At 55.0% G+C, this 27,460-nt stretch overlaps 3 protein-coding genes across 8 annotated transcripts; 1 reads left to right on the top strand and 2 right to left on the bottom strand.

Annotated features, from left to right (window-relative positions):
* Positions 1 to 1,758: 1,758 nt before the first annotated feature.
* RCCD1 (RCC1 domain containing 1) lies at positions 1,759 to 6,001 on the bottom strand. 2 transcript variants are annotated; one of them, XM_069465703.1, is made up of 7 exons: positions 5,800 to 6,001; positions 5,176 to 5,566; positions 4,979 to 5,100; positions 3,659 to 3,757; positions 3,121 to 3,303; positions 2,565 to 2,594; positions 1,759 to 2,019 (listed from the first exon to the last, which is right to left on the bottom strand). In XM_069465703.1, exons 1-7 carry the CDS (start codon positions 5,969 to 5,971, stop codon positions 1,868 to 1,870), a joined length of 1,149 nt encoding a protein of 382 aa, XP_069321804.1. In that variant the 5' UTR covers positions 5,972 to 6,001; the 3' UTR covers positions 1,759 to 1,867. The 2 variants fall into 2 exon arrangements, with proteins under 2 accessions (XP_069321804.1, XP_069321805.1); XM_069465704.1 differs by having other exon boundaries at positions 3,121 to 3,285.
* A 2,194-nt stretch (positions 6,002 to 8,195) lies between these two features.
* UNC45A (unc-45 myosin chaperone A) lies at positions 8,196 to 21,511 on the bottom strand. Of its 3 annotated transcripts, none has more exons than XM_069466599.1 (20): positions 21,453 to 21,511; positions 21,081 to 21,242; positions 20,802 to 20,838; positions 20,330 to 20,505; positions 17,948 to 18,040; positions 17,299 to 17,466; positions 15,525 to 15,693; positions 15,068 to 15,238; positions 14,173 to 14,344; positions 13,240 to 13,540; positions 12,416 to 12,510; positions 12,002 to 12,143; positions 11,533 to 11,673; positions 11,197 to 11,324; positions 10,916 to 10,982; positions 10,398 to 10,511; positions 10,042 to 10,157; positions 9,250 to 9,367; positions 8,986 to 9,141; positions 8,196 to 8,827 (listed from the first exon to the last, which is right to left on the bottom strand). In XM_069466599.1, the coding sequence occupies exons 1-20, from the start codon at positions 21,456 to 21,458 to the stop codon at positions 8,570 to 8,572; spliced, it is 2,790 nt and encodes a 929-aa protein (XP_069322700.1). In that variant the 5' UTR covers positions 21,459 to 21,511; the 3' UTR covers positions 8,196 to 8,569. The 3 variants fall into 3 exon arrangements, with proteins under 3 accessions (XP_069322700.1, XP_069322699.1, XP_069322701.1); XM_069466598.1 differs by having other exon boundaries at positions 21,408 to 21,498; XM_069466600.1 differs by lacking the exons at positions 20,330 to 20,505; positions 20,802 to 20,838; positions 21,081 to 21,242; positions 21,453 to 21,511 and adding an exon at positions 18,216 to 18,270 and having other exon boundaries at positions 8,205 to 8,827.
* A 2,605-nt stretch (positions 21,512 to 24,116) lies between these two features.
* HDDC3 (HD domain containing 3) lies at positions 24,117 to 26,859 on the top strand. Of its 3 annotated transcripts, XM_069465699.1 has the most exons (6): positions 24,117 to 24,291; positions 24,599 to 24,654; positions 24,764 to 25,004; positions 25,306 to 25,352; positions 25,533 to 25,709; positions 26,575 to 26,706. In XM_069465699.1, the coding sequence occupies exons 1-6, from the start codon at positions 24,180 to 24,182 to the stop codon at positions 26,671 to 26,673; spliced, it is 732 nt and encodes a 243-aa protein (XP_069321800.1). In that variant the 5' UTR covers positions 24,117 to 24,179; the 3' UTR covers positions 26,674 to 26,706. The 3 variants fall into 3 exon arrangements, with proteins under 3 accessions (XP_069321800.1, XP_069321802.1, XP_069321803.1); XM_069465701.1 differs by lacking the exons at positions 25,306 to 25,352; positions 25,533 to 25,709 and having other exon boundaries at positions 26,575 to 26,859; XM_069465702.1 differs by lacking the exon at positions 26,575 to 26,706 and having other exon boundaries at positions 25,306 to 25,599.
* Positions 26,860 to 27,460: the final 601 nt, after the last annotated feature.

Genomic DNA, 27,460 nt, shown 5'->3' with positions numbered 1-27,460 from the left:
GCGGCCACTGTTCTCCGCTATCCAGCTTGCACTGTGGCCAGGCGGTCCCGCAGGAGATCGGACATTTTATCTTCAGAGTATCTGGATTAAACTCGTCCCAATTTGAAAGAATGTGCCCCAAGGGGTGTTAGAAGGGATTTTTGATCCTGGTGCACCTATCTAGAAGGTAAGGAGGGGGACAAAAGGGCGGGGGGAGGAAACCTTGCCAGCTGGGGTCTATTAGAGCTGGGCGTCCCCAGGTAACGACCTGGGCCGTGTGGCTGAGGTACCGGTCTGGGCGTCCCCTCTCCGATTCGCAGGAAGAGAGGTTGTGCACGGCCCCTCAAACCTAAAAGCCTCTAGGTTTTTTTTCTTTTGAGCACAAGAACAGTATCTGTTGGTCTAACAACCTGGTCATTTGTAGAAGTGGTGTCACCTGCGAGTGGGTGGCCGGCCATAAGGAAGGCACCTCCTAGACAGGGTTATCCAGGCGAGCTGGCTTACCTGAACAGAGCAGCCCGAGTCCCGGCACTGAGAACGTCAGGGTGGGAGTTCGCCCTCGGTTCTTGGTGTGCTCTTGGCAGGTGAAGGACCAGACACACCAAAGCGTCAAGTCCAGAAAAATCACCAGCGGGGCCAGTACGACGGAGTAACCCCAGGCAGGAAGCAGTTTCACTCACGCAGCTCTTTATTGTAGAACAAAACGGGTCCGTCTTCGCAAGCGGAGAGCAAGAAAACGACTCACCGACCGACCCAGGCTCTCCGGGCTCTCGATGGTTTTATTAGCCCAGTCTGGGGGCGGGCTCTGGGGAGGCGTGGGACGTTACCAAATGATTTCAGGTGTCCTGAAAATTCCATCTGCATATACATATACACGGGCTCCCTCTCTGAAAGCCCACCTGGGGGGTGAACCACAATGCAGATTCAAGCTGATGTCATAATGACCCTTGGTTACTCCAGGTCACTTTCTAAATCCTATCCTGCCTGGGCTGGGGCATTCCCAGACTGGTAGAGCACTCCCTCCTTCCCCAGGTGTAGCAGTTGCTCGGGATAGGATTAAGGGTGGGGCAACAGCAAAACCGAGAGCCTGCTCTTCCCCTTCTTCCCAGGTGGAGCAATTGCTTGAGACAGCACCCAAGCAGGGCACCCGTGCCCCGAGAAGAGCCGGAGAACCTAACTATCTACCTAACACGTCCACCTGATGCTTGAGCCACGTTCAACCCCGCACTGCCAGTAGGAATAACAGTTACCTAGCGAAGTTAAAGGCATCTCTTGACTTACCAATTCAACTCTGAATGTCTGCAGAACTTGTGCACAACTTGCTCATGAAAGTGTTATGTGTAATGACCAAAAATTAGAAACAATAAAAATAACTATCAACAAAAGAATACGTAGCTTGAGGTATACCATGCAGTGGAACACCCTACAGCGTAAAAGTGCACGAACACCAGGACGCAACAGATCATACAATGTTGAGTGAAAAGATGACGCAAAAGAACACACAGTGATTCCATTTACCTAACATTCAAAAGCAGACAGGCTAGACTACGCTGTGTGAGGCGCACACAGAGGCACTCAAGTTCTGAACGAAAACACCACCTCGCATGGTTCCCGGTCTTGGCTGCACATGGAAACCGCCTGAGGCGAGGTGGGGCGTTAACATCCACTGGTATCTAGGCCCGGCACCCAGAGGGGCCGATTTCATCGTCTGAGATGCCGGCCCTGGGCATCAGAGTTTTCGATGTCTCCAGGCGTTTCCGAAGTGCAGACCAGTTAAGGACCTTGCTCTAAGGTGAAGGGAGAGGACTGTGATGGGAGCGGAGCTGGCGGTGGCTTTCCTTGGCCTGCGTGGGAGTTGGCAGGTGTTTTATGTACACGTACAAGCAAGTTAGCGTTTCCCTTTCTCTACAGCATACACGTAGGTGTTCCAGGGCCCACAGGTGACAGCCTTTACTTGGAGTTGTTTATCTACAAAGTACTCCACGAGGCAGGGCCGGTCCAAGCTGGCAGCGTCCTTGTGGCCAAGCTGTCCGTATTTACCTAGAGTGAAACAAGCCCCTTGCTGCCCGGTCCCTCCAGGAAGTAACTCGGCCGGTTAAGTGAAGTGCTGGCGCTATGCCTGCCCACCCCCTACTGGTGTCTGCTCTGTGGCTCGAGGGGACCCAGAGCCATAAGGCTTCCAGGGCTAGGCAAACCTGCGGGTCCCCAAGGGGCCAGTAGCGACCAGCCACTCCAGGCAAGATGCTCTTCCAGGCCTCCCTGCTACCTGAGCTAAGACATTCAAAGCAGAGATTTCCATTTTATGTTTTCCTCTGCCCAGCACCAGAGTAACAGCAGCTGGTAAATGCCGTCTAAGCACTCCTTTCAGACATCCTCTCCCGACGTCTCTCCCATTTGGTCTTGGACCTTCTCCTGCCTGTGCCTACATCTCTCCGACCCCAGGGAGGGAGCCCGTGGCTGCTCAGTCCCAGTGACCTGCGGAGGCGCCTGCTTCCATTAGTCTTCGTGGCTTTGTCACCTGCCCTGCACTCTCTGGTCTTTCCTCCCCTTGGTTTAAGGGTCACAAAAACAATCCTTTTACTTACCCCAGCCCCAGGTGTAGAGCTCCCCCGTTCCTGAAAGCAGAGGACAGTATTAGCTGTCGCTACCACTCTTCGGCAAGGCCTTAGCTACCCTGGCTTGGCACCACCCGTATAATCCCCACGAGATTTGCTTGGCATAGAACAACATATTCTAACAACTGTCTAAGCACATTTGGGGTGGCAAAGGACCCACACTGAAAAAGAAGTTTATCTGTATGTCAACGGTTTGGCCCGTGCCTCACAGCTACCGAGTCCAGGAGTCTGAGCGCTGGACCGGGCAGGCCCTGCCGTCAGAGGACGAGGCTGTGCCTGTGTGCAGAGGGTGGAGAGCATCAGCTGCCCTCCAGAAGGAAGAATCTTCTGGGCCTGACGGGCTGGGAGCTCCTGGTGGGCCACGTGGGGGTGGGGCTCGCTCACCAAGTGAGGCGGCTGCTCGGTGTATGGCACAGAAGCCTCAAAACACAGCTTCTAAGTTGATCGCACCCTCCTCTGTGGCCGCAGCTGGAGGGGCGGAGTGCCTTTCTGCTCCATCCTGAACCAGCCCACCGGCCCCACTCACGTGTCACCACAGCTGTGTGCCGGGACCCGCAGCTGGCCTGGACGGCATCTGAGCCCCGGGGCAGATCCAGCAGAGCCGGGAAGGGCTGGATGGCTATGAAGGGGGCAGGGGCTCCCTCCTCACCCCCGGCTGCTCTCCTCACTTCAGCACCATCTTCCTTCAGTCCTGTGGCCGTGACAACGACTGTAACAGCGGTGGCTAACACTGACGGGCCGGGCATGGAGCCGACCCTCACCCACACATTCACTTGCTACTGCAACGGCGCTAGGCAGCGTGCCGTCCTCTAGGGTCAAAGCTCACGCTCCCAAGCCCTGCGTGCTACAGAGGTGTTGGGAGCTGACAGGCTTGTGGGGTGTGTGGTGCCAAGACTGGCATCAGCCTTTCCAATGCTCCCTCCTATAAGGAGCTCAGAATCCTGGGGTGACAAGATGTCACGTACTCCTTTTGAGCACCGTAGCTCTCAGGCCAGCATACAGCCAGGAGTCAGGAATGACAGCCACATCCTGGGGAGAAGGCTGAGGAAGTACAGTTGACGCACCTTCCCCTGTGGCTGTCTTCCTGTCCTCTGCCAAACTCCTGGTGGGCAGGGCCAGCTGTCCTGATTCATTCCAGCCCCAGACGTAAATATCTCCAGTCTCTGAAAGAGATTAAGCGGACACGTTAACAGACTGTGAAATACCTCCATCCGTGCACCCTCCCCCACCCTCCCACAGGCTGCTGGGGACAACTGCAGCCAGCCTGCCTGGGCAGAGTGCTGCCCTCAGGCCCTGTGGCTTCCTCGTCTTAGGTTCTCTTCCCCCTCGGTGTCTTCAGGTCACCCTTCTGTTTTCACTCTTTCCTTTTGTCGTTAAATCCGCACCCCACCGCATTTCAGAAATGTACCCCTGGAAGTACCCCATTGGTGTCCCTTTGAAAACCACTGAGCCAGGGTGCAAAATTTAAAAAATTTAAAAATTACAAAAAAATTAAAAAACCACTGAGCCAGCCTGTGCCCCTTTTCAACCCCGCCCACCACTGGTCCTGTTGAAGGCCTCTTACTGAAGCTCCCACCTTCCTTGCCTCCCACAAGGAAGGTGAGAAATACATAAAACGCCAGGACAGATTTAGCACTTTATAAGATCAGCTACTGTTGTCGGTGAACTGTTAGTTTTAGGGCTGTTGCTCCAGCCTGGCTGCCAGCCCAGGCCCATTACATGAGAGTGTAGGGAGCGAGGGAAGGCACTGGTAGTGGTTTAAGCCCCCTGCTGCTCTAGGTAGCAGCCAGACTGAGAGCCCTGGACACAAAGATCATCCCCAGCCGCGCCCACCTGCCCTCCTGCCCGGGCTCTACCAGCCCAGGAAGCAGCTGCCCCTGGGCACCTGCCAGGGTGGTAGACTCAACATCCACAGTGAAACTCCCCATTCTGGCCCTAGGTCACCAGCTGTGGCACCACCACAGGGTCACACACCCTACTGTCAGCCCCCCACCCCCCTGTGGCCTCCCTGTGTCTGCTCTGTGCACACATCATGGCCACCTGGGCAACTGCAGCCTTTCTCCGTTGTCCTTGGCTCAGCTGCCCCCGCCCCTTCATGCTCCCTTGGGGAGCAGTTTAGAAAGACAGCCCTGGTGGGTGGCAGATGGACAGGAGGGGCAGTGAGAACAGTCCCAGGAAACAACTGGAACCGTCCAGGTGTGAGTGGGTGATAGTGGAGGCACAAGGGGCCGAATTTGAGAGGCATTTAGGAGTCACGACCGGCTCCAATGACATGGGATGAGTAGGGAAGGAGGCCTGGCTAGGCTACCCACCAAAACTGGAAGAGGAGGAAGAAAGTTTGGACAAGACCATGAGCTTGTCTGGAGAAGCACTAGGTCACTCACCACTCACACACACAGAATGCCAGCCACCAGCGGCCACCTCAGCCATGGGTAGGCCCTGTAAGGCCTCCAACATCCTTGGCTCCAGCTCTGCCTCCAGGGTCCCGTGGCCCAGCTGTCCATGTCTGAGCAAGGGAGGCCTTAGTCAGCTGGTGGCCCTGGCTCCGCGGGCGCTCACCTGGCCACCGCCCCCAACTCACCTGCCCCCGCCCCAGGAGAACACCTGGCCGGCCCCGCCCAGCAGCAAGGCGTGCTCGGCGCCCAGCTCCAGCCGGCGCGCTCGCAGCTCCGGGGCCAGAGTCCGGTAGAAGGGCGGCCGCGGGCTCACGTAGGTGAGGGCGCCCGGCAGCAGGGGCAGCGTCCCGGCCTGGGCCTCACAGCCCGCTTCGTCTTCCCCCTCGGCCTCTGACACCACGTCCTGGGCCCACAGGGGCTCCCCATGGAGGGCCGAGCCGGGCGCCCAGGCCTGCAGTAAGGCCCCGGACCCCGGCCCGGCGCGCAGCACCACGAGGAGCCCCTCCGAGGCCCACGCGTCCCGGCAGTCGCCCGCTGCGCCGCTAGCAGAGCCCGACAGCTCCACGTGGCCTCCACCTGCGGGGGCGGAAAGAGCCGGCTGGGGAGGGGATGGGACACGCGGCGAGGACGGCGGACTAGAATCGGGACGGGTCTCTAGACAAGGGCCACGGTGGCCAGAATGGAGGGTGAGGGGTGTTCCTGGGAAGGGGCAGGAATGGGGGCCCAGCCCAGGGTATGGGACTGGGAGCTAGAATGGGCGCCCTACCCTGGGTGAGCAGAACGGCGGGAGGCGGGCGGGGGGCGCTCACGGGTCAGGAAGGCTGTGTAGCTCCAGCTCGCGCTCACGCGGCAGATGTCCACGCCCGCGCCCAGCGGCTCGGGGCTGTGCACTTGGCGCCGGCGCCCGCGTCCGGAGCCCAGCGCCTGCCCAAAGCCGCAGAAGCCGAAGCCGAACCAGGCCCCCGGCTGCTCCTCGGCCATGTCCCGAGGGTGCTCTCCGTTGGCCGCCGCCTGGCTGGGGTGGGCAGCGGGACCAAGGGTTAGGGCTAGAACTCGGGGAGATCCTCGCAGATAACCCCTGGAGGGACACTGGAAGGCTCTGGCCTTCCAAGGGCTGCAACTGCCTTATCTGTAAAATGGGGGAAATCCCATCCTCCTAACACGGAGGCAGACGATGTCCAGTCCACAAACGTTCTCTGAGCAGGTGCCTTGGCTAAAGTCCTACCAGGGTTATGAAGGTGCTGAACCATCTGGAGTAGGGCACCTTCCCTGTCCTCCCTTTTCGCTCAAGCTCAGTGTGCCACGAAGTGGGCACGAGGGATTTAAGTGGCCTGTCTGGCGTTGGACTCGGATCTGAGGGCTCCTCCAGCTCCACCTTCCCAGCATCAGGCACTTTATCCTATGTAAACTTGGCAGCCACAATTGCCCCGTTTCACAGCGATTTCCCAGAGAAAGTAACCCTTACAAAGTCAGACAGAGAGGGGCAGGGCGCCGCTCTCAAGAGCCACCGACTCCACAATCAGTGTCTTCCCACCAGACAGTGGCCAGCAGGAGAGCACTGGGAGGCAGCGTCCTGCTCGTTCGCCTCTGCAGCTAGCGGTGCCTGTGTCCCTAGCCAAGCTGAGTCCAATTCCATTTCTTCAGTTTTACAAAGGGGTGAGGCGGGCTTTTGAACCTACCGCACACAATTGTTTGTAATAAATGCAAATAAAGGGTTCGGTGAGGGCACATACCTAATAGGCACACAGTACTAGCCTATCAAATCCAGTACTTAGAATTGACCCCCAAAAATGACCACTGGACATCCTTTTGGTTTTCAAGCATCTATATAGACACAATTTCAACTGGACCTTATCTAGACATTTATTCGTCCCACAAGCATTTATTGCGAGCTCTTACTCTGGGCCAGCAAGGACAGCCGCCTGCTCCCAAGGATCTGACGCTTACGTGGGGAGACGGGCGCACCATCTGGCGGTTCCTACACCACCACTTTCCCCGCACTGCACGTGCGTTCGGCTTGGCCAGAATTTCACAGAAATTTTCAAGCCTCTGAAGTCAGAGCTTGGGTCTCTCCTGCAACCCCAGCTCCTGGCCTCCTAATCCCTTCCGTGTCCACTCCCAACCCAACGGGGCCTCTGACCTTGATCTTGACCCTGTGCCCCCTGCCCCCTCAGGCAGGTCGCAGAGTGGCCGCCTCCGGAACAGGTCGAGCGCCCAAAGGAGACCGCCAGGGAGACCAGGTTTGAAGGGCCGCGCGCCGGGCAAGACGGCCACTGGCTGCAGCAGCCTCCCCGGGGCCAATCGCCGGCGAGGGCGGTGACGTCACGGTGCGGGGCGTGGCGGCCGCAGGGCCGCGCTCACCTGGCCGCGGCTGCCTCTCTGGTCCAAGCTCCATCGGACCGGTCTCCAGGCTTCCGCTGGGCCGCTGCGGCCAGGTCCGTGAAATGGCCCGAAACCGCCAGTGCACGTGGGACCAAGGCAAAGGTTGGACCAGATGGTCCTGCCGCTGCAGGCACCCGCGGGGCCGCAGAGCTCGGATTAGAACCACTGAGGGGACACTCATGAAGACCTGAGCTGAAGGGTTGGCGAGGAGTGACCCCCGAGACGCGCGCACCCCGCCATCCAGTCTGGGCCAGCGGCAGCAGCTCAACACTGCACACGCGCAGGTCTGAAGGCCAAACAGGAAGCTCTTTCCTTGCACTGATTGGCTCGGGACCCGTCACTTACCTCTGTTGAGCCAATGAGCGTTGAGCTGAGCTCAGCCCTCAGAGCGGAAACAGGCTCCCGAGCCCGCCCTCAACCAGGCCGGGCCACACGAGGCCCTGCTTTTTCCTGAGAAGGAAGCGAATGCCAGGGCGGCGCACCGACCCCAAATCCCAAGCGCTGAGTGGAGGTCACGGACAGCTCACAATATAAAGACAAAAGTATTGAGGGTCCAACATATAGAAGTCTATACCCTACAACCATTTATTTCCACAGAACTGGATAGTTTTTTATTGATTAGCTTCCCAGGCTTATCCCTTGTCCCTGCAACAGGATTAAGCAGCAATTCATCTGGGCCCTGTGCGGGGAGTCCCCTGGCCGCCTTCCATAGAGGTGGCTCTGCCGCTGCTGAAAAGCTCTGCTACGCACACTATGCCCAGCTCCTGCTCCAGATACTCCCACCCACAGCAGCCCTCCCTGCCCAAGGACAGGGCACACATCTGAGTTCCACACGCTTTTATTGGAGGGGCAGGGGCAGGCCTGCTAGCAAGCTCAGGTGATGCTCACAGCAGCTGCTGCTGCTGCTGACGTGCCCTTCCCGATGCCCCAGAATGCACAGCCTGAGCTAGGACGCACCTTCCCCATTCCCGGTTGTCTGTAGCAGAACAGAAAAAGGACCCCTCTGAGTGATGCTGGAGGCAGTGCTGGCTGAGCAGAGCTGTGTGACTGAATGTAGCTGCTGAACAGAGGACGTCGAACGGCAGCTAGGGAGGAGAGGCAAGTGTTCGTACACCAGCCCCCGCCAGCCATAGCTGCTCCTGTTTTGGCTCTCTGCGCTGCAGCAGATAGCGTGTGCATGAGCCCAGGGGCAGCCCCTCACTCTCCATCCTGGTTGGGCTGGATAAGCCCATATTCCACGGCTTTCCCCAGGCAGGCTGCAGCAGCCCTTGTGACAGGGCTCTCCTGGCCCTTAGCCAGCACTGACAGGATCTCCAGCACCTCGCTTTCCATCAGGGTGCTGGCAATCTCCCTTGAGGCCTCCACCATGTTTAGTACCACCACAGCACCCCGGTGCTGCAACTCCTGGCTGGGGCTCAGAAGTAGGGCCTGCAGGATCTCTAGCCAGTGAGTCGTCTGCAGGAAATAAGGCAGGTGTGACCCCCCAAGCAACAGGCTCAACCTTGGCAAGGAACACACCCACACATCCTAGGACTTCCCCCACCCCCACCCGCTGCCATCATGCTGGGAGTTCCTGGTCCACCCCTCCTCCCCCACCAAGAAGAGGCACTGACCACTTGGGGGATGCGGCTACAGAGTGAGGGCCGCATGGAGGTGAGCATGGCCAGGCCCCCCGCAGCTGCCCGCCGTAGCAGCTCATCATCCTCTCCGCTGTACAGCACCAGCAGCTTCAGCCGGTCATTGCCCTGGGCTTCAAAGAGGTCTTGCACCTGTAGCCAGGTGGGGGGAGTAGACCGAGTCAGCAGGGTGCAAAGCCCAGCCAGGGCCCAGGAACCCCTGCATTCATGCCTGTCATGAACACCTGGACCAACCCTCACCTCCTTGCTCATGGCCAAGTTGCACATGCACTCCGTGGCTGCCCGGCGGATCATCTCGTGCTCCTCAAACATGTAGCCCTCGATCATGGGCACAGCCTTCTCCTTCAGGATCTTCTGCCTGCAGGGCCAGGGGTGGAAGGGGCAGCATGCTCAGAGCTTCTGCATCCACCCTGCCGTGCACCAGGTGTGAACTGCGGTGCTTTCTAGCCTTCTAACCAGGCCTAGGAAATAGCACAGGATTGTGGAAAATGCTTGAAACAAGGAAGTAGGAGACCAGGGCGGTAGTAATAGTGATGCTAACACCTACACTTGAGTACTTACCCTGACCAGGTTTATCTTATGTAATCCTCACCATGACCCTATGGTGAGGGTGCAGGTGTGGTGAGTAAAGTGCTCAAGGTCACGATTAGTAATAACAGCTAATACACCTTGATTTGGCACAATGCTAGGGACGAGGCACCTATGTACTAAGAACTTTTACTTATATTTTCTCATTTAATTCTTGCCACCATTCCATGAAGTAGGTGCTACAATCATCCCATTTCACAGGGGGAGAAACTGAGGCAGCACAGTTAAATAACTTGCCTGAGGTTACACATTCGTAATTAGGAAACTCAGGATTTGAACCCAGGCAGACTGAGTCCTTGGCCTATCTCCTCATCTGTATGATGCAGAGGAGTCACCGAGAGGCTAAAATAAGCCAATGAGTGTTTTTCAAACTTTAAAGTGCTCTACTGGGGATATTCCAAATCCTGATGCCTGATCCAGGTCCCCCATCCCAAGGGACCTTACCGGAGCCTCTCGCTGATTCCCGCCAGGTTCGTTAGAGCCATGAGTGCCTCGAAGTTCTGCAGGCCTGAGCAGTTGAGGTGCAACAGGGAGACAAGGGGCCGGACCACCTCATAGATCTGTGATCATGCACCCACCTGTTAGGGCTACTTGCTGCAGCCCCCACCAACCCCACCAACCCGCAGGAAGGAGTCCACCCTGAGAGAGCTGCTGTCAAAGGCTGCTCTCCCTACCCCAGGGCTCAGCAAAGCTGCCACTTCCTGTTGGTCCCAAGGAAGAGCTACAGCCCAGGCCAGAGGCCACCAAGGCCCAGTGAGGAGGTGAAGGAGAGGCCAGGGCTGGGGCAGGAAGACACACACCCGCTCGCCAGGAAAGGTCATCTCTGGGTTGGAGGTGATGGTGAGCTTGGCGAGAGCCTGGGCTGCCTTCGTCTGCCCCACGTCGGTGCCTTCCAGGGCCAGTGGGATCAGAGACTGTAGGAACAAGCCCATCAGTGTCCAGGATGTGCCTGGGAGTGCAGATCCCAAGGCCTCACCCTTCTCCTTCTCTCCAGGATTTGACTCCCTGGCACAGGCCCTCTTCACTTCTTCGAGGTCTCTCCTTAAGCTACGCAAACACTTCCTGCAACACCTATTAAAGGCTACACGTGGCCTGTGCTGGGTGCTAGGGCCACGGAGGCAAATGAGACAAGGGAAGTGCCGAGGGACTCCGGGGAGCCTGCCTACTTCCGCACCACCCAGTCAGTGGAAGACATTTCCCTGGTCATTGATGTTTTTCCATCCCACACCTAACACCAGTCTCTGGCGTGGCAGCTACTGAGTCATGTTTTATAGGCTGATGGCTCAGCCGTCAGGAAGGAGTCTGCAAACCGGCTTACCTTGCCCCCTCCCTGAGCAACCACAGTGCCTCGGTCCTCTACCTCTTCCACCAAAGCCAGGAAGACCCTGTGGAGAAGGTGGTGGTGGGCGGGTGGGGTCTAGGGCTCTGGCAGGCAGACACTCCGCTCCTGCGCTCCGCAAAGGAAGGCAGCCAAGCAGGTGGCCCCCCCCTTGCTCCCAGAGGCCCACAGCACCAGGAACTGCTCCCTCTGGAGTCACATCCATAGCCCGGAGGCTCAGGAGTTGGGAAAAGCCTGGCTCCGTGCCGAGGCAGCCTCACCTGGAGAGCAGCTCTCTGCAGGAATTAGTCAGCACGGGGCTCTCGGTTTTCACCATGCACGTCATGGCCGACACCACACCTGCTGCCAGCAGCTTCTTCACCCGAGCCCGCACGAAACTTGGTTTGTCCTGGGGAAGGAGGCAGCTTAGTAGAGGGGCCTTGGCTGACTAGACAGGGGGCCCCTTCTCACAGCAGACATTGATGAACAGGGAAACAAACAGCCAGAACAAAGGGAAAGAAACCAGCTTAAATGGAAGGCTCTTCTGCTGCGGATGCCCCAGGTTAACTGGTCCCAATGATGGGGAAACCCTCAGCCCCTTCCAGCAGCCCCCTCACCTTAGGGTGCTGCTCGGGCACATGCTGCTTGGCATACTTGGCCAGCTCCACCATCTTGGGATCGGGCTCCTCGTAGTCATAGCTGTTGGTGCAGTTCACTAGTGCCGAAGCCACTGCAAAGAGCACTGACCTCTCCTCAGACTGCCAGAAACAGAGGGGCATTCATTTGGCTATCCCGGGGGCAGAGCAGCACTTGGAGAAGTGCTGCCCAGGCCTAGGCCCCCAGTTCTACCCTCAGCTGGACCACTTGGGCACCAGGATGAATTCAGGAACCTTTCCCAGGCCCTGGACTTTGGGAGCTTACAAACTTGACCTCCCCAAATCCTTTAAGGAGACCTTCCTAACACTGCTGGTGCAGGCGAGCATGCCCATACCACACAGGGCAAACCCTCAGGCTACCAGCCCTGCCTCCCTGGTAAGCACTAATCCTAACAGAGTCCCCAGGTTGATGGCAGAACCCACAACCTACCCTGCTGAGCTGGAACAGAGCCTTCAGAGCAGACTCATCCTCCACAAACTCTTCCTTCACATCGGCATCAAAGGTGAGGTAAGCCAGGCCCTCCACTGCCCAGCGCCGAGTACCTGCGTCAATCTGGTCATTGCACAGCCACCTGGGGACATGCAGGGTAGTGGACAACCGTCAGAACTGGGGATTGGGATGGGACACATCAATGCCAAGAGGGAAAAATTAGGGCTTGGGCATCCCCTCAGCACTGAGAAGCAGCTCATGTGCCGGGACCCAGGGAGGGCTGCCTGGGGGAGAGTAGTCCCTGCCTGAGCCAGCGAGCAGGGCAGGAAGGAGGCCCCATGCTCCACCCAGACCCTCCTGTCTTGAGACATGTCCAACAGCGGGGGGAAGTCACAGCAATGCCAAACAACTCACTTTCGACATTGCTTGGCCAGTTTGAGAGTGGAGCCTTCGGCAAACTGCTTCATGCTAAAGTCAGTCCCTCCAGCTGAGCCGAGCTTACAGAGTCCCTGGAGGAAGAGGGTAAGACCAGTTGCCTGGCCTCTGGGGAAGGAGGCAGGGGCTGGGCTCCTCCACAGCTGGCTTGGATTCCTTCCCTGGCATTGTCATAGCTCTCTGGAGGCCACGCGCACAGATCAGCACCCTACCCCACAAGGCTAGTACCTAGAGCATTTGGCAGCAAAATGAGCCATCGGGGGGCCACATGACACAGCATCTACAGAGACTGACACACTGGCGCACTGTTCTGTCCTGGGCCCCAACCACTCCCCATCTACACTGAGAATTGCTCTGTTCCTTTCCATGGCCTACAAAAAAGCTCTTTGCAGGTGGAGCTAAGCCAGGTGTGGGGAGAAGACAGGTGCTTCCGCCAAGGCCAAAATTCTATAGGATGGAAAAATCCAGGACTGAGTGCCCCAAGGAGGACAACCAGTGTCTGCCGGACAGTCCCCAGACCACCAGCTCCTGGGGATGCTGCATGACCCCTGCAGGCCCAGTCTTTCCACACGACCCTTCTGACCAGCAGAGGGACAGCATGTGCCACCCTGCATTCCCAGGTGTCCTCTCTGTACCTGGTTCATCTCTCTGACTTGACCATAAGCCCTGTGGTAGGAGGAACCAGGCCCATGCCTCTTGCCTCAACAAGGCCGGGAACATCCTTTATTTTCCCCTGGAGTGTGCTAGGGCCGCCCCCGAGACACTGCCTGGCTGCCTGCCTACCACCCGGGCCTGCCTCTCACCACCAGTGCCCGGATGCGGATGCTGTCCTTCTCGCTGCGCTTGTACAGGTCCTTCAGCAGTGAGACACCGTTGGCGGTGATGAATGAGGCCCGCTTGGCCTTGCCGGCTGCATGGATCAGAGCCTCCACGGCCACGAGCTGCTCCTCCTCCTGCTCAGAGGCACACAGAGCAATCACGCTCTCCATGACCCCACTCAGCTCCAAGGCCCGGTTGCCGGCATCACATGGGCCCTGCAGGAGGCAGGACACCGTCTGGATGGCCCGTAGCTTCCCGGCCAGCCCGTGGCCCTCAAACCAGCTCCTGAGAGACACAGGGTGACAACTGTCACGCCAAGGCCAGTATAAAGGGACTCTCCTTCCGTCCTTTCCCCTCCACCAGCCAGGTGCCTGCACTACTTGGGCAGAAAGAGCAAGAAAAGCTGCCAGTGCGAAGACAAGGACATTTCCACCTGGACAATCGTCACCGATTTTATCGATGCTTTCATTCGAGACTTCCCTGATGACATACCATCTAACATAGGTTACTCTCCCTCACACCACCATTTATTTCCTTGCCTGTACTTATTAAGATTTGAAATTGTTCTGCTTTTTCATAATTTATCATCAGTCTTCGCCCCCACAGCTGTAAGCTCCTGCGGGGTAAGGACTGTCACGTTTCACACTCCTGTGTCGGAACAGATATGTACTGAGTGCTCAGTAAACACAGTACATGCTGGATGACATTTGTTGCCTTATTGGAAAATTGATTTGAAAAAGGACCTCCCTGGTGAAGTCACTGTGGAAGAAGAAATGGGCCTCAGGACCCCTTTGTCTAGTCCGTTAGTCCTCCCCAAGGTGCTCTCCCTGCCGAAAGCCTTTCATTTTTGTCCCTCCTCGAGGAGACAGTTTTTTGTTGGAACCCTTGGCAATGGGAGATGGGACAGACTCCCTTACTTGATGTAGTTTTCACAGAGGCGGTGGAAATTCTCCCTCTCGGCGTCACATTTCAGATCATCGAAGAGCTTGCTGAGGAGAATGGAGGCACTCATGCGGCTGTTCGCTGTCACCGCGAGCTCCCCGGGAGGGTCTTGCACAGAGCCCCCCACCTCCAGGATCTTTTTCAGACCTGCAAAGACACCCCATTTAGATAGTAGAATACCAGTTCCAACCCGGCAGGTGAAGGAAAGCAGCTTCCTGGGAGATGCACAGAAAAGCAGGACCATCTCCCTGAGACAAGACAGTCAGACAACTGCGTGCGTCAAGGGCAGCTCAGAGACCTCGTGGCTCATCGACCTATGGGAGGCAGCTGTGGTGCCAGGGAAGGACCTCATCAGGGAGGCCTGCATGCCAGCCCTGCCCATGGGGCTGAATGCTCTGGGGCTTTGAGGTTCCATGGTAAAACTAAGGGAAAAGTAACACCCACACCTCATAGGATCGCTGTGGTAACAAAAGATGTGCCCATGCAGGGCCTTTGCAAAGTTTTTCTTCTTTATCTTTTAGGGGAAAAGAGAAATGTAAATTGATATATTAACCTTTAATTATTTTTTTCTCTGAGTATAGAAGTAATACATGCTCACTAAAAAAACCTTCAGATACAGAAAGCTAGTCCAGCCTCCCTGTCAACCTGACTACCGACTGCTCAGTGGGCATACATTTGCGCACACACACACACACACACACACACACGACCGAGGGGTCTAACTTGGAGCTCCCTAAGGGTACCGTGCAGGCCACAGGACGCACATCAACACAGACACATGGCTGGATACAGCTGCTACTTTTCTTATCATTCCTAAGGACAAGCAGGCCTCAGCCACCCAAGCAAGTTTTTATAAACTATGTCACCTACCTTGATCAATGACCCAGAGGGTGAGGCTGTTGTTGGGGTCCTTAGGGGACTTCCGAGGTACCACTTTAATCAGAAGGGTCAGGGCATTGTCGCGGCCTTGGCCGGAGACCCCCACCTCAGTCAGTAGCTCTAAGAGGTTACCGATGAGGACCTTCAGCTCCCGGGCAGGATCTGGCAACAAGAAGACATTAGTGGGCTCCATGGTGGCCCAGCCTTGTTTGACCCTTGAACTTCCCCAATGAGCCAGGGAGACACAGGGAAGCAGGAACCTACATTCTGGGTTCTGCACTGAGCTCCAGCCTTCCAAGTACCTCAGCTGCTGAGAATCTAGAGTAAAATACTGTCACCAAGCCATATTCCTGAATAACCTGCAGCTGCAAGTGTGGTCCCAAAAGAACTGGCCTGGCAGGTTCAGCCCCATCCCCTCCACGACAGCAACATCCAAAAGACCACTCACCCACAATGATGGCGCCTTCTTTGCCTCGGAAGCCTTTCTTGATGCCTTCCTTGAGGGCATCAAACATAACCTGCAGCAGGTGGCAGGCAGCTAGAGACACGGCCTGGTTTTCCATGCCCAGGATGGAGACCACTCGCCGAGTTCCCAGTACGCTGAGGGTTGCCACTGTCTGGGGTGGGAGAGAAGTGGACAGAGCCTCCAGTTGGCGAAGAGCAGCCACAGAGATCCCTAACTACGAGTTACAGAGTGTGGCCAGAAGGTGAGAAAACATTTGGGTGGAAGGACCAGCTCCAGGTGAAAACAAAGCAGACGTGTCTGAGGGTGTGACCCTGGGTAACACCAGGATAATTCTGTTGGAAAGGCTTCCTAAAGAAGACATTCCAGAGCAGTGTCCCACCACCTCTCCTTGGCTCCAGAGAAGACACAGGATACAGCTGCTTTAGCTTGTGTCTCCCTGAGAAGGAGAAACACAAACCCAGACAAAGCTACCTGACCACCAGACCTAGTAGCCTAGCTCCTCCTCAGTCCAAACCCTCAAGTTCTGGCCACACCCTGGAGATGTGGACATGCATGGAATGGGCCTGCAAGACCTTTCCACCCCATTTCTAAGTTGGAGAACCCCAGAACGACCACTTAGGTCTATCCTAGTTCACACTGGGATGGCTGAAGGAGTTGACAATTCATAGGGTTTTACTATTCTTAGCCCTGGGAGGCCCAAAAATATAGCCCAAGCTTGGCCTAAAGAGATTTCATTGAATATTTCACAGTTCCACCCCTGTTCTAGGAGTTGTAGGCTCCTTTAAAAGCAATCAGTGTCAAGCCCCTGTCCCCTAGAGCAAGCCAGCTAAGAGCTGGGCGTGTGGCCTTCACCACACCGGCCCAGGAACAGGACTGTTCTTGCTGAACTGTCTGCACTGGGCCACCACAGTCCATGCTGAGAATCATGTCAGGGTCAAGCCCTATGTATCAGGTCACTGTCTTGATGGTTAAGATGTCATGACATCACTGACCACATCACTCACTGTGAGGACCACCCTCCAGAGGAAATGCCAGTGTGATCTTTAGAGCAAGGACAAATGCCCTTTTCTGGGTAACAAGTTTGCTTGTACCATACGGACACTGAAAAAATTAGTGACTGGGTGTCGCTGTGTGAGCTGGCTGCAGGAAACCACCCAAAGCAAGTGATCAGGGTGCTTGAGGGCTGTTTTTGCTCTTCCTGGCCCTACTTCATCCTAATTCACATTGGTCTTTTTTGTGCTATCTTTATTTTTCCTCTCTTGTTACATGTCTCCTGTGCCTTAAGTTCTTTTTGAAATAAGATGAGAGGTAGGCCGGGCGCGGTAGCTCACGCCTGTAATCCTAGCACTCTGGGAGGCCGAGGTGGGCGGATCGTTTGAGCTCAGGAGTTCGAGACCAGCCTGAGCAAGAGCGAGACCCCATCTCTACTAAAAATAGAAAGAAATTATACGGACAGCTAAATATATATATAGAAAAAATTAGCCGGGCATGGTGGCGCATGCCTGTAGTCCCAGCTACTCGGGAGGCTGAGACAGAAGGATCCCTTGAGCTCAGGAGTCTGAGGTTGCTGTGAGCTAGGCTGATGCCACGGCACTCACTCTAGCCTGGGCAAAAGAGTGAGACTCTGTCTCAAAAAAAAAAAAAAAAAAAAAAAGATGAGAGGTAGAGGGTGGATGGAAGGGTGAATGGATGGAAAGATAAATGGATGGATGGACAGACAGACTGAGGCAATAACTAGGCTCTCCATCCCACCTACCCGTGACTGGTGCTCAGAGCAAATGCCGACCAGCGTGCGCAGAGCCGCCAGCATGAGGTCAGTCTCTCCCGTGTCCAGCAGGCGTTGCAAGAGCTGAACCCCATTGCTCCGGAAGATCTTCTCAGCCCCAGCATCTTCTCGGGCCAGCACCACCAGATTCTGAGAAGCCTGTGTCAAAGGAAGTGCATTATAATGTTGACATTGCACACAGCATAGGCAGAGGCCCCAAGCTCTGGGCCTGTGACCCCAGCCAAAAATTTAATCTCTCTGAACTTCAGCTTCCTCTTCTGTAAGTAGAGGGAAGAGCCTGCTCTCAGCATTGATAGTTAGAATAAACAATTCCCCAGCAGATCCTGAGGGGCAGGGACAGTGCCTTGGTCACCTCTGTACACCCAGCTCCTGGCACAGGGTCTGGCCAACAAGGCACTATGTGAACACTGGTTCCCTTTCCTTGGTTCACACTAAGACCCCAAGCCCTCAGAGCTCCCCTCCAGGCCCCATGAGCCCAGCTGCACAACTGGAGGAGTAACATGCAGCAGACCAGGGAAGCAGGGGCTTCCAGGGCCAACACACGTGAACAGAGAGAGTGTGATGGATGGACAGCTCTGCTGGGAGTTCAGCCACCACTGGCTCAGTCCAGGGCGTATACCTTTTGCTTTTTCTCAGTGCCTTTCTCTTCTGGGTCCAAGAGTATCTGAAACATCTGTTCCACTTTAGCATCCGTCGAGGACATGTATCGCACCTATGGCAAACCATCAAAGCATGGAAAAAATCACTTCTCTTAGCCAGAGACATCACATTCCCTACTTGTTTTCTCTGGCTCCTCGTAGGACCTGGCTCCTGTCTCTAGGAGGCACCGTGAAGAGGTCTTGGGCTCAGGGATAGCACCAAGCTACCCTGGGCAGGAAGAGACTCACCTGGCAGCTCCTCCTAAACTTCCTGCATCTGTTTTCCTCTCTGAGCTACTTCCTGATTGGGCAGCAGGGACAGCAATGATGCTGAAGGCAGTGCCTTTCAGAAGGGGAGGCATCCTGTTAGCCATGAGGCAACCTATTCCAGTGGTGCCATCTGTGTCATGGCAGCATGTACGTGCCACCCATGGCACTGAACTCAGCATTTATACCTCCCGCAAGGGAGCTGGCAGGTTGTGAGGTAGTTACCAACACTCCCTTTAGCTCCAAAATTCTCTTCTTGACAGTTTGTATAAATAATTTGAATGGCCAAGATCATCCTAGGCCTATTCTCCCATCCCCCAGGGTCCTGACCATAGATGGTGACACAAGCCTAGCATGCATACCACTTCCCTGTTCCCTCTTGCATCCATGGCAGACATGACTAATCAGTCATGGCATGTTCTCCTGCTAAGTCCAGACAATCTGCTTCTGAATCCTCCTCAACACAGGATTCTCGGCAACCACTACCAATCAAACGAAGTTGGCACCTCAAGAAAAATTATTTGCTTTCTCAGGTTTCAACCTTTCAGTAAGGTGGTTGCCATCATAGTATTTGCTTCTACTGTATCAGCATTTTTTTTTTTTTTTTTTTTGAGACAGAGTCTCACTCTGTTGCCCAGGCTAGAGTGCTGTGGCATCAGCCTAGCTCACAGCAACCTCAAACTCCTGGGCTCAAGCAATCCTCCTGCCTCAGCCTCCCGAGTAGCTGGGACTACAGGCATGCGTCACCATGCCCGGCTAACTTTTTATATATATATATATATGTATGTGTATATATATATATATATATATGTATATACATATATATATATATATATTTAGTTGTCCATATAATTTGTTTCTATTTTTAGTAAAGACGGGGTCTTGCTCTTGCTCAGGTCTCACCCGCCTCGGCCTCCCACAGTGCTAGGATTACAGGCGTGAGCCACCCGGGTGTCTGGCCTGCATCAGCATTTTAACATCTAATTATCTGGTTAATGCAAGCTTGGTTACAGCTCATGATGGTCTTTAGAGTCTTCTCTCCTAAATTAATTTAAAAATGTATGTATTATACGATATCTCTTTGTTAACGAAAATATTAACAGATGACCAGTCTCTTTGAAAAGCCCCTTCAATCCCATTCCTTTCCCCAGGGGTAACAGTATTATTGTTTTGCTGGCTGTCTTTTAAAATAATTTTCTTTGTATTTATATACCAAAGTGTATCCACAGGAAAAAACACACTATTGTTTTGCTATGTAGGGGATTATTTTAACATGAACAGTATCATACTATATATATTATTTGCATATTTTGCTTTTGCCACTCAATATGTGTCAGAGAGCTTTTCATGTCAACACATGTGGCTCGACCTATTCTCAGTAACTACAACATAAGAGTCCGCAGTAAGGCTATCACTCAGTTTATTTAGCCATTCCCCCATGGCTGGGCATTTAGGCAAGTTCCAAGTTTTCCTTACTACAAGTAAGACTGAAATAAACACATATATGCCTACCTGTGCACATGGGCAAGGTTTCTCTAGGGGAAACAGCAAGAAGGAAACATACAGGATAACAGGATATGCGCATTTAAAAAAATGTTTTTTGAAACAGGGTCTCGCTCTGTCACCCAGGATGGAGTGCAGTGGCCTCATCATAGCTCACAGCAACCTCAAACTCCTGGCCTCAAGCAATCCTTCCACCTCAGCCTCCAGAAGCACTAGGATTACAGGCGTGAGCCATCGTGCCTCGCCCTAAAATTTAATAGATATGCTAAAGTACTCTTGAAGGAGCTGTACCAATTTATACTCCCTCCAGCAGTCGTGAGAGGGCCCGTGTCCCCCCAACCTCACCTCTGAAGTATCTGCCTCTTTCCTCACAAAGTGTACAACTTTTAAATGTTTGCCAAACAGACCACCAAAAAAACAGTACCATGATGTCATTTTAGTTTCTTTTTCCCCTAACCAAAGACAAGGCTGAGCATCAATCTATATGCTCATTTGCCATGAGTATCTCCTCTCTGGAGAAACGTGTCTACACCCTTGACCCAGATCCCTTTACCACCAGTCAATCCCTCCATCTCTCTCGGTCACTCACATACCTTCTCCTGAATCTGACCCCCAATGTTCCGTAGGGCCTCCTGGAAAACTTTGTTCTTGGGCTCCAGACTCACACATCTCTGCAGGTCAAGGACAGCCTGGTCGAGGCGGCCCAGCTTCTCTAGGGCTTGGCTCCGCCGGTAAAGTGCTTTGACATCCCCACCGTCATTTTCAATGGCTGAGCACAAACAGGAGCTCTGTCAGCACCCATGAGGCCACCGTCTCCAGGCAAGAGCAGAAGGGAAAGATCTCGAGGGCCAGAGGAAGGTGGGGGGATGAATGTGGGGCTCGGTACTTCAGCCTCAGAAAAGGTGAGGGCAGCTGCAGAAAAGGAAATACCCGAGGAAGTGGGAAAGACAGAAGGCAGCTGTGTTTCCAGGGCCAGAGGAGGAGAATGTGATGGTACAGTGGTCCCAGAGTCCTCGCCCACCATAGAAGCCCCGCAGCTCCACACAAGGGCCCACATTCCCCTACCTTTGGATGCCTCGGTTTCTGCTTTGTTGTAATCTTCCTGTTAGAGTAAGAACAGGAGTCTGAGAGCATGATCATCTCCCTTTCGGGGCACTAACCGAGCAGCAGGGGCACTCTTGTTCTCCATGGTCACCCGTTCCCCACCTTCCACCCTGAGGCCCAAAAGACATCTGACAAGTGGGGGTGACCTGGGAAAGTGAATGCCCAGCCAGGGACAAGCAGCAGCTGAGATGGGCCAAGCGGGCCCGGGCAGGCAAGGGGAAGAGCCGCTGGCTCCCTCACCAGCTTGAGGTGGCAGGCGGCCCGGTTCCGGTGGAGAATGGCTTGGTCCTGGGGCGTCGCGCCCAGACCCAGGGCCTGGGTGTAGGCCGTCAGGGCGCCCTCGTAGTCTCCACATTTGAACAGCTCGTTGCCCTCCTTCCGCAGCTGCTCCACGGAGCTGGCCTGTGGAGAGAACGAGGGTGGGAACGTCGGGTGGGCTCAGGGCAGAGGCGGGGAGCTAGGGCGAGAGGAGAGCCGGGGTCGGGAACCAAGAATGCGGGAGGAGGAGGCTGGGGAATGGCCAGGGCAGGTGCGAAGGTGTGATGGCGTGGGGGGATGGGTACGCACCCCGGGGGTGGCGGGCCGGGGCTCGGGGGACCCGGGACCACTCACAGTCATCGCGGAGCAGACGTCCCGTGCCCGCGCAGGCGCAATCTCTGGGGCGGGGCGGGTCTGGGCTCCCCGAGGGCTGCCCCGCGCCGTCTTGCGCCAGAGGCTACGTCAGAGAGGGGCGGGGCCAAGGAGAGCGCGCGCCCGAGCAGGAGCTGGGCGCTCGGCCCCAGTGCGCAGGCGCAGAGAAGCCCCCGGCGCGCCTTGTCTGTTCCCGGCGAGGCCGGAGCGCGGGGCGGAGGGCCCCAGCTCCGGCCCCGATCGCTGAGTGCCAGAGGTCTGCGCTCATCAGGGCCACGAGCAGCAGGCTGTAGAGGCCCAGCGCTAGGAGTGGGCCTGGGCCCCTGTGGGAGAGGGGAGAGTGTCGGGATGCTGGCCCCATTCGCTCTCTGGCTGCTCCAGTCTGCGGGGTACAGAGCCCCAGAGAGTCCGGAGAAAGCTCGGGACCCACTCCCCAGATATATGCAGGCATGCATACACGCACATTTGCATACAAATTCAGGGGCTCACAGGTACCCTGAAGCCACCCAAGGAGGGATTCAGAATTAAAAGCCCCTATGATAAAGTGTGTAATCGACGGAGTACAAGATCTTTTCAATCTTGACATCTCCCCTTATCCCCTCTCCCCCACCCAACGTACACAATGGCTCCCTGTTACCCGCTTTCACAGCCCCCTGAACTTTTCCTCTGTAATTGTTTACAATCATGATTTACGTGATTTTCTGTTTCCTGTCTGTCCTCCACTAGTGTGTAAACGACAAGCCTCCCACTCCAGAATTTAGGAACAGAGCCCCAGATACTGGAAAACCCTGTCAATGTCCCAGTCTGGAGTTCTCACCCGAGGATGGACGGAGGCGGCAGAGCGGACAGGTTGACTTGGTACAGGGCCTTAAATTCAGCCTGGCGCAGCGGGAGCCCCGTGGAGCCTGCAGGTGGCAGCAGTAGGCTTCCTGCGGAGTGTCAGCCGAGGACAGAAGAAACCAAGGGTAGTGGCGGCCACGGGCATCCCGGGTGGTCTGGCACAAGCGAGGGTGGTGGGCCATGCTGAAGAGAGAGGCAAGGGGGCTGGAGACAAGCAGTAGGGGTCTACCACTGCCCACTCCACCCCTTCTGGAGAGTAAGAGGGATCAACCCCTACCAGAAGTGCAGTCCCCCTTTCTCCTGTCCCCACCAGCTCCTAAAAATAGATCTTGCCACAGGGAGTGCCCCTCCCCCAGCAGGGGGTAGTGCTGTACCTGAGAAAGGTCAGCTGGGCAAGGGTCCTCCAGCTGAAGAGCAGCAGCAAGCCCAGGACAGTCTGTCAGCCAGGGCCAGCCTCCTCTGGGAGCCCACGAGCCGTCACCTCCACTTCAGCCTTGGTTCTAGGAACACCAACGTCTCTCTTTCTAAGCCATGACTGCAGACAGTAAGGAAATGGAAAGCAAAGCCACAAGGCCCTTACGCACCGTCAATACAAACCTGAAGCTTCTTTGTCACAGGCTTTCAGAGAGAGATGAAAGTGACTGAGTTTCTATCTCCTATTGGAAAATGTAGGGCCTGTGGCTCCAAACTGCCTAAGGTTTTCTGAGCTGAAGGGGAAAAGGCTCAGAGAACTACAGAGGACAGAATGAGGGATGAGAGACAAGTGGAGCCATTGGCCTGAAGGACAAGCATTTAGAGCCAGATATGCTTCTTTCTACCTACTCTCTACCTTTCATTAACTTTTCCCCTGAGCTTCATCTGCCCCAGCTACCAGCCAGAACACAAAAGCTCCCTGCCTGATTGGAGTATACTTAGCAAACAGCCAACCCTATCTCCCAGGGAAACTCTTCAGGCGGAGGGGGACTCCAGGTCTCTCTTACCCCTTATACCTCATAGCTTCCTCCCTAAGACAGGGAATTTCTCCAGAAGGCCCAAGGCCATCGGCCAGCAGAATTAAGTATTATCTAGTGCTTACCCAGGCCTGACAATATCATGGTCCCAGAATGGCAGTGACAACATTCATCACCCCAGGGGCACAGAGTAGGTGCCTGGCAACTGAAGCAGGAGACCTTACGGCACAAGAAAACAATGCAAATTTAATTTCAGCATTGAGAACAAAGGCAGTTCCTGCAGAAACATCACGGCAGCCAGGATGCCTAAATCAGGAAGCAATTAGGCAGGACTCCCAGGGTAGGCTCCAATTTTTCAGAAGGTCAGGCTCTAGGGTCTCCTGGGCCCAAAAGTGAGGCTCCTCTGCCCACAGCAACCTGGCCCATCCCTACAGGGAGAACTATTTTTAGAGCCCTTTGAGAATTTTCATAGCATGGACAGGTTGAAGATTGTCTTTACATGGGCAGAGAGGCCTCTCCTGGGAGAAGCTGTCTCTGACTCTGAGGCTAGGTGAATTACACTTTCTCCACGGGCCCCATAGTCCCCTGTGCCTTCCCACCCTGGACTCAGCACACTGTGAGGCCACTGCCTTATTTCTTGTCTGTCTGCCCCCTTTCCACAGACTGTGGGCTCCCAGAGAGCCAGGCTACGTTCTTGTGCCCCCAGCAGAGTACAATGAAGCAGGAGCTGCGATGCTGAAGGCAGCTCCCCACACCTGTTGCTCTCTGTGCCCAGGACGTCAGCCCAGAGCCACGGGGCCGAGCCCAAGTGCAGCTAGTTGAGTTAGAGTCTCCATAACCCGGGCCTCCCCGGCGCCAGGGGGCGCTACAGACACTCGTCCCGGCTCCGGTGGCCGCGGTTGCCCGCCCCACCCGAGCGATGGGCTCCGAGGCGGCGCAGCTGCTGGAGGCTGCCGACTTCGCGGCTCGCAAGCACCGGCAGCAGCGGCGGAAGGACCCCGAAGGGACCCCCTACATCAACCACCCCATTGGTGGGCGCGCCTGCCCGAGAGCAACCGCCGCGGCGCTTGGGGGGTGGGGACCGGGACGGAATCGTGGAGGGCTTGCACCTTAGCACCTGCTTTGTACCACCTTTGTGCGATATTCCGTTTAAGCCTCACAGCTACTCCAGGCAGTAGGCAAAATTGTTCCCTTTGTACGGTTGACACCTAAAGAGAGTAAAGGACTTGCCCAAGGTCACCCAGCTAGCGAGGGGCCACTTTTGTCTCTCCAAAACCCACAAAACCCACGCCTCCTTGGAGCCCCCTCCCATCTGACTTCCCGCTTTGCCCCCTTCAGGTGTGGCTCGCATCCTGACCCATGAGGCGGGAATCACTGACATTGCGGTGTTGCAGGTAACTTCCTCCTTCTCTGCCAGGAGGCTGGGGCGGGGATCAGGGGCCTCGTTCAGCAGTAGGCACCCTTTGGCTGGCATCTCAGGGCTGAGTGGGAGCCTGTCCCCAGGCGGCCCTGCTCCATGACACGGTGGAGGACACAGACACCACTCTGGATGAGGTGGAGCTGCACTTTGGGGCCCAAGTGCGGCGCCTGGTGGAGGAGGTGACAGATGACAAGACTCTGCCCAAGATGGAGAGAAAGCGGCTGCAAGTGGAACAGGCGCCTCACAGCAGCCCGGGGGCTAAACTGGTGAAGCTGGCAGACAAGCTGTACAATTTGAGGGACCTGAATCGCTGCACCCCCGAGGGTATGCTCTCCCACCGGCTCTCAGGGAAAGGGGAGGGGTGTCGCCTTCTGAAGACACAGGTTGGTCACTTCTGAAAAAGCCTGGGCGTTCTTGTTAATTCCCCAAATTAATCCTACTAGACCATTCTTTGACCTTCCTTCATAAGGTAAAAATACAATAGCTGGACCAAGGGGAAGTTTTCCACACGGATCATTCCATCAGGAACTCATCTCATGGCCCTGCACCAAGCACCCAGGAAGTGGGCAAAAGGCAGTGCTGTCCTTGACATCACATGAGTAGGTTTCTGTTCACTCTTATGCAGGATGGTCAGAACATCGAGTCCAGGAATACTTCGAGTGGGCGGCGCAGGTAGTGAAGGGGCTTCAGGGAACAAACCGGCAACTGGAAGAGGCTCTAAAGCATCTGTTCAAGGAACGGGGGCTAGCACTCTGAGTGCTTGGAGCCATGGGTGGCATCACTCCAGCCTTGCCCAGGCGGGACGGGATTTTCTGTGCCTCTGGAGCTCTCTCCCTTTTCCCCTTAACCCAGATATCAGAGGCCCAAAACACCGGTGTTTTCTCAGAAGACCGCCTGCCAACTAAGATGAGCCCCAAATGTGGGAATCAGATGTACCCCATCCATTTCTGTTGCACTCACTGCCTTTCCCCAGTCTTGGGTCTGTTTGCTGTTTGGCATGATGGGATCTCTGGCCCCTCAGGGACTTCGGTTTGTATTAATACTAGTTTCTGAGTCATTATGGAAAATAAAAGAATGTTGGGTAAAGGTTTAAGTCGCTGCTGCTCCTTCCCTGGCCTCCTGAATGGGGGACCAGTAGACTGCATGCTTGTCTTTCAGCAGGGCAGGGTTCCAATTGTGTGTCCTTGAGTTACCTCCCTCAGGTTGAGAGACTCAACCCCTCCCAGCCTGGTTCCCTTATCAGTGAGATGGGTTGCGCAATTATCAGGGTCAGATTATGCGATGTGCCTGATAGAGCCTGACATATAGGTGCTCAAAAAATGACAGCCCTCCCCGTCAAGGAAGTTGGAAGGGAATGACAGGTGCATTGCAAGAGTGCCACCTGCTTACTGGCAACCCTTGCTGGGCATGCGAGAGCCCTCAGCAGCAACATGACTGGGCCGGTGTGGGACCGCAGTTCCCCCGTTTCCTTAACCACAGCGGAAACTGATTCTCGCAATCCCTGCTCTACCCTACCACATTGCGCAGTGCTCCGGTTGCTAAGTGACAGGAACTTCCCGGAAGTGGCCCTGGGCAGTCCTGCCCCGGGAGCCAGGCGGTAGGCGGAGTCTGAGCCGGCTGCTGAACTTTGCTCCGGGTCCACCGGAGGCATTACCGGGTAGTGTTTTTTTTTTTAGTCGCTCTTGAGAAGCTGAAGCTTCTTAAACCGCCTTGAAAAACGGTCATCTGGGGCTTTCACGTTCCATTGTTTTCACGTTATCCTTTATAATTATTCCGATAGTTGAGCGACCGAAGCCTAATGCTTTCCCAATGAATGGTAGCGTCTGGCCTTTCTCTGACCGCTTAATCACTTTTACTTTCATTTCCATTTTAATGGCCTTTCTCTTCACTGCAGGCTCACCCGGACGTGCAGTGGATTTTTTGCTTTGGAGGCGTGGTCATAAGGCGAAACACAGACTCTCAAAATCAAATAAAAAAGTTAAGACAAAAGTGATGTTGTGTGTAAGCAACCGTATAAACAATGAGACTAGCCACTAGTGGAAAGATGCCACACCAACAAGCCACTTGGTCTTGCTCTGTCACCAGGGCTAGAGTGCAATGGTGTCATCATAGCTCACTGCAACCTCAAACTCCTGGGGTCAAGCGACCCTCTGGCCTCAGCCTCCCAAAGTACTAGGATTATAAGCCTGAGCCACTGCCTGTAATTTTTTTTTTTCATTATAGCTCTCCTTTAGCTTGAATTGGAGTCTCGTGGTTTTGATTTGCCTTTCCCTAATGAGTAGTGATGTTGAGCATCTTTTCATGTGATTATTGACTATTTGTATATCTTCTTGGGAGAAATGTCCTGTCCATTTTCTAATTGCATTGGGATTTTTGTTGTTATTGAATTAAAGGAGTTCTTCATATATTGTTATTAACCCTTTATCAGATATATGATTTGTAAGTATTTTTTTCCATTTCATGAGTTGCCTTTTCACTCTGTTGTGTCCTTGGATGCACAAAAGATGATTTTGTTGTAGTCTACTTTATATATTTTTTGTTGCCTGTGCTTTTAGTGTCATATGCAAGAAATCATTGCCAAATCCAGTGTCATGAAGCTTTCTCTTTTTTTGAGATAGGATCTTGCTCTGTCACCCAGGCTGAGTGCAGTGGCGTGATCATAGCTCACTGCAGCCTCAAACTTCCAGGCTCAAGTGATCCTCCTGCATCAGCGCAAGTAGCCAGGGCCATGGGCACACGCCATCACACCTGGCTAATTTTTAAAATTTTTTATAGAGACA

This window comes from Eulemur rufifrons, chromosome 3 (genome assembly GCF_041146395.1).
Source record: "Eulemur rufifrons isolate Redbay chromosome 3, OSU_ERuf_1, whole genome shotgun sequence".
Taxonomy (NCBI): Eukaryota; Metazoa; Chordata; class Mammalia; order Primates; family Lemuridae; genus Eulemur; species Eulemur rufifrons.
Note: the sequence above shows the minus strand (reverse complement) of the source record. Positions and strands in the feature narration are given on the sequence as shown.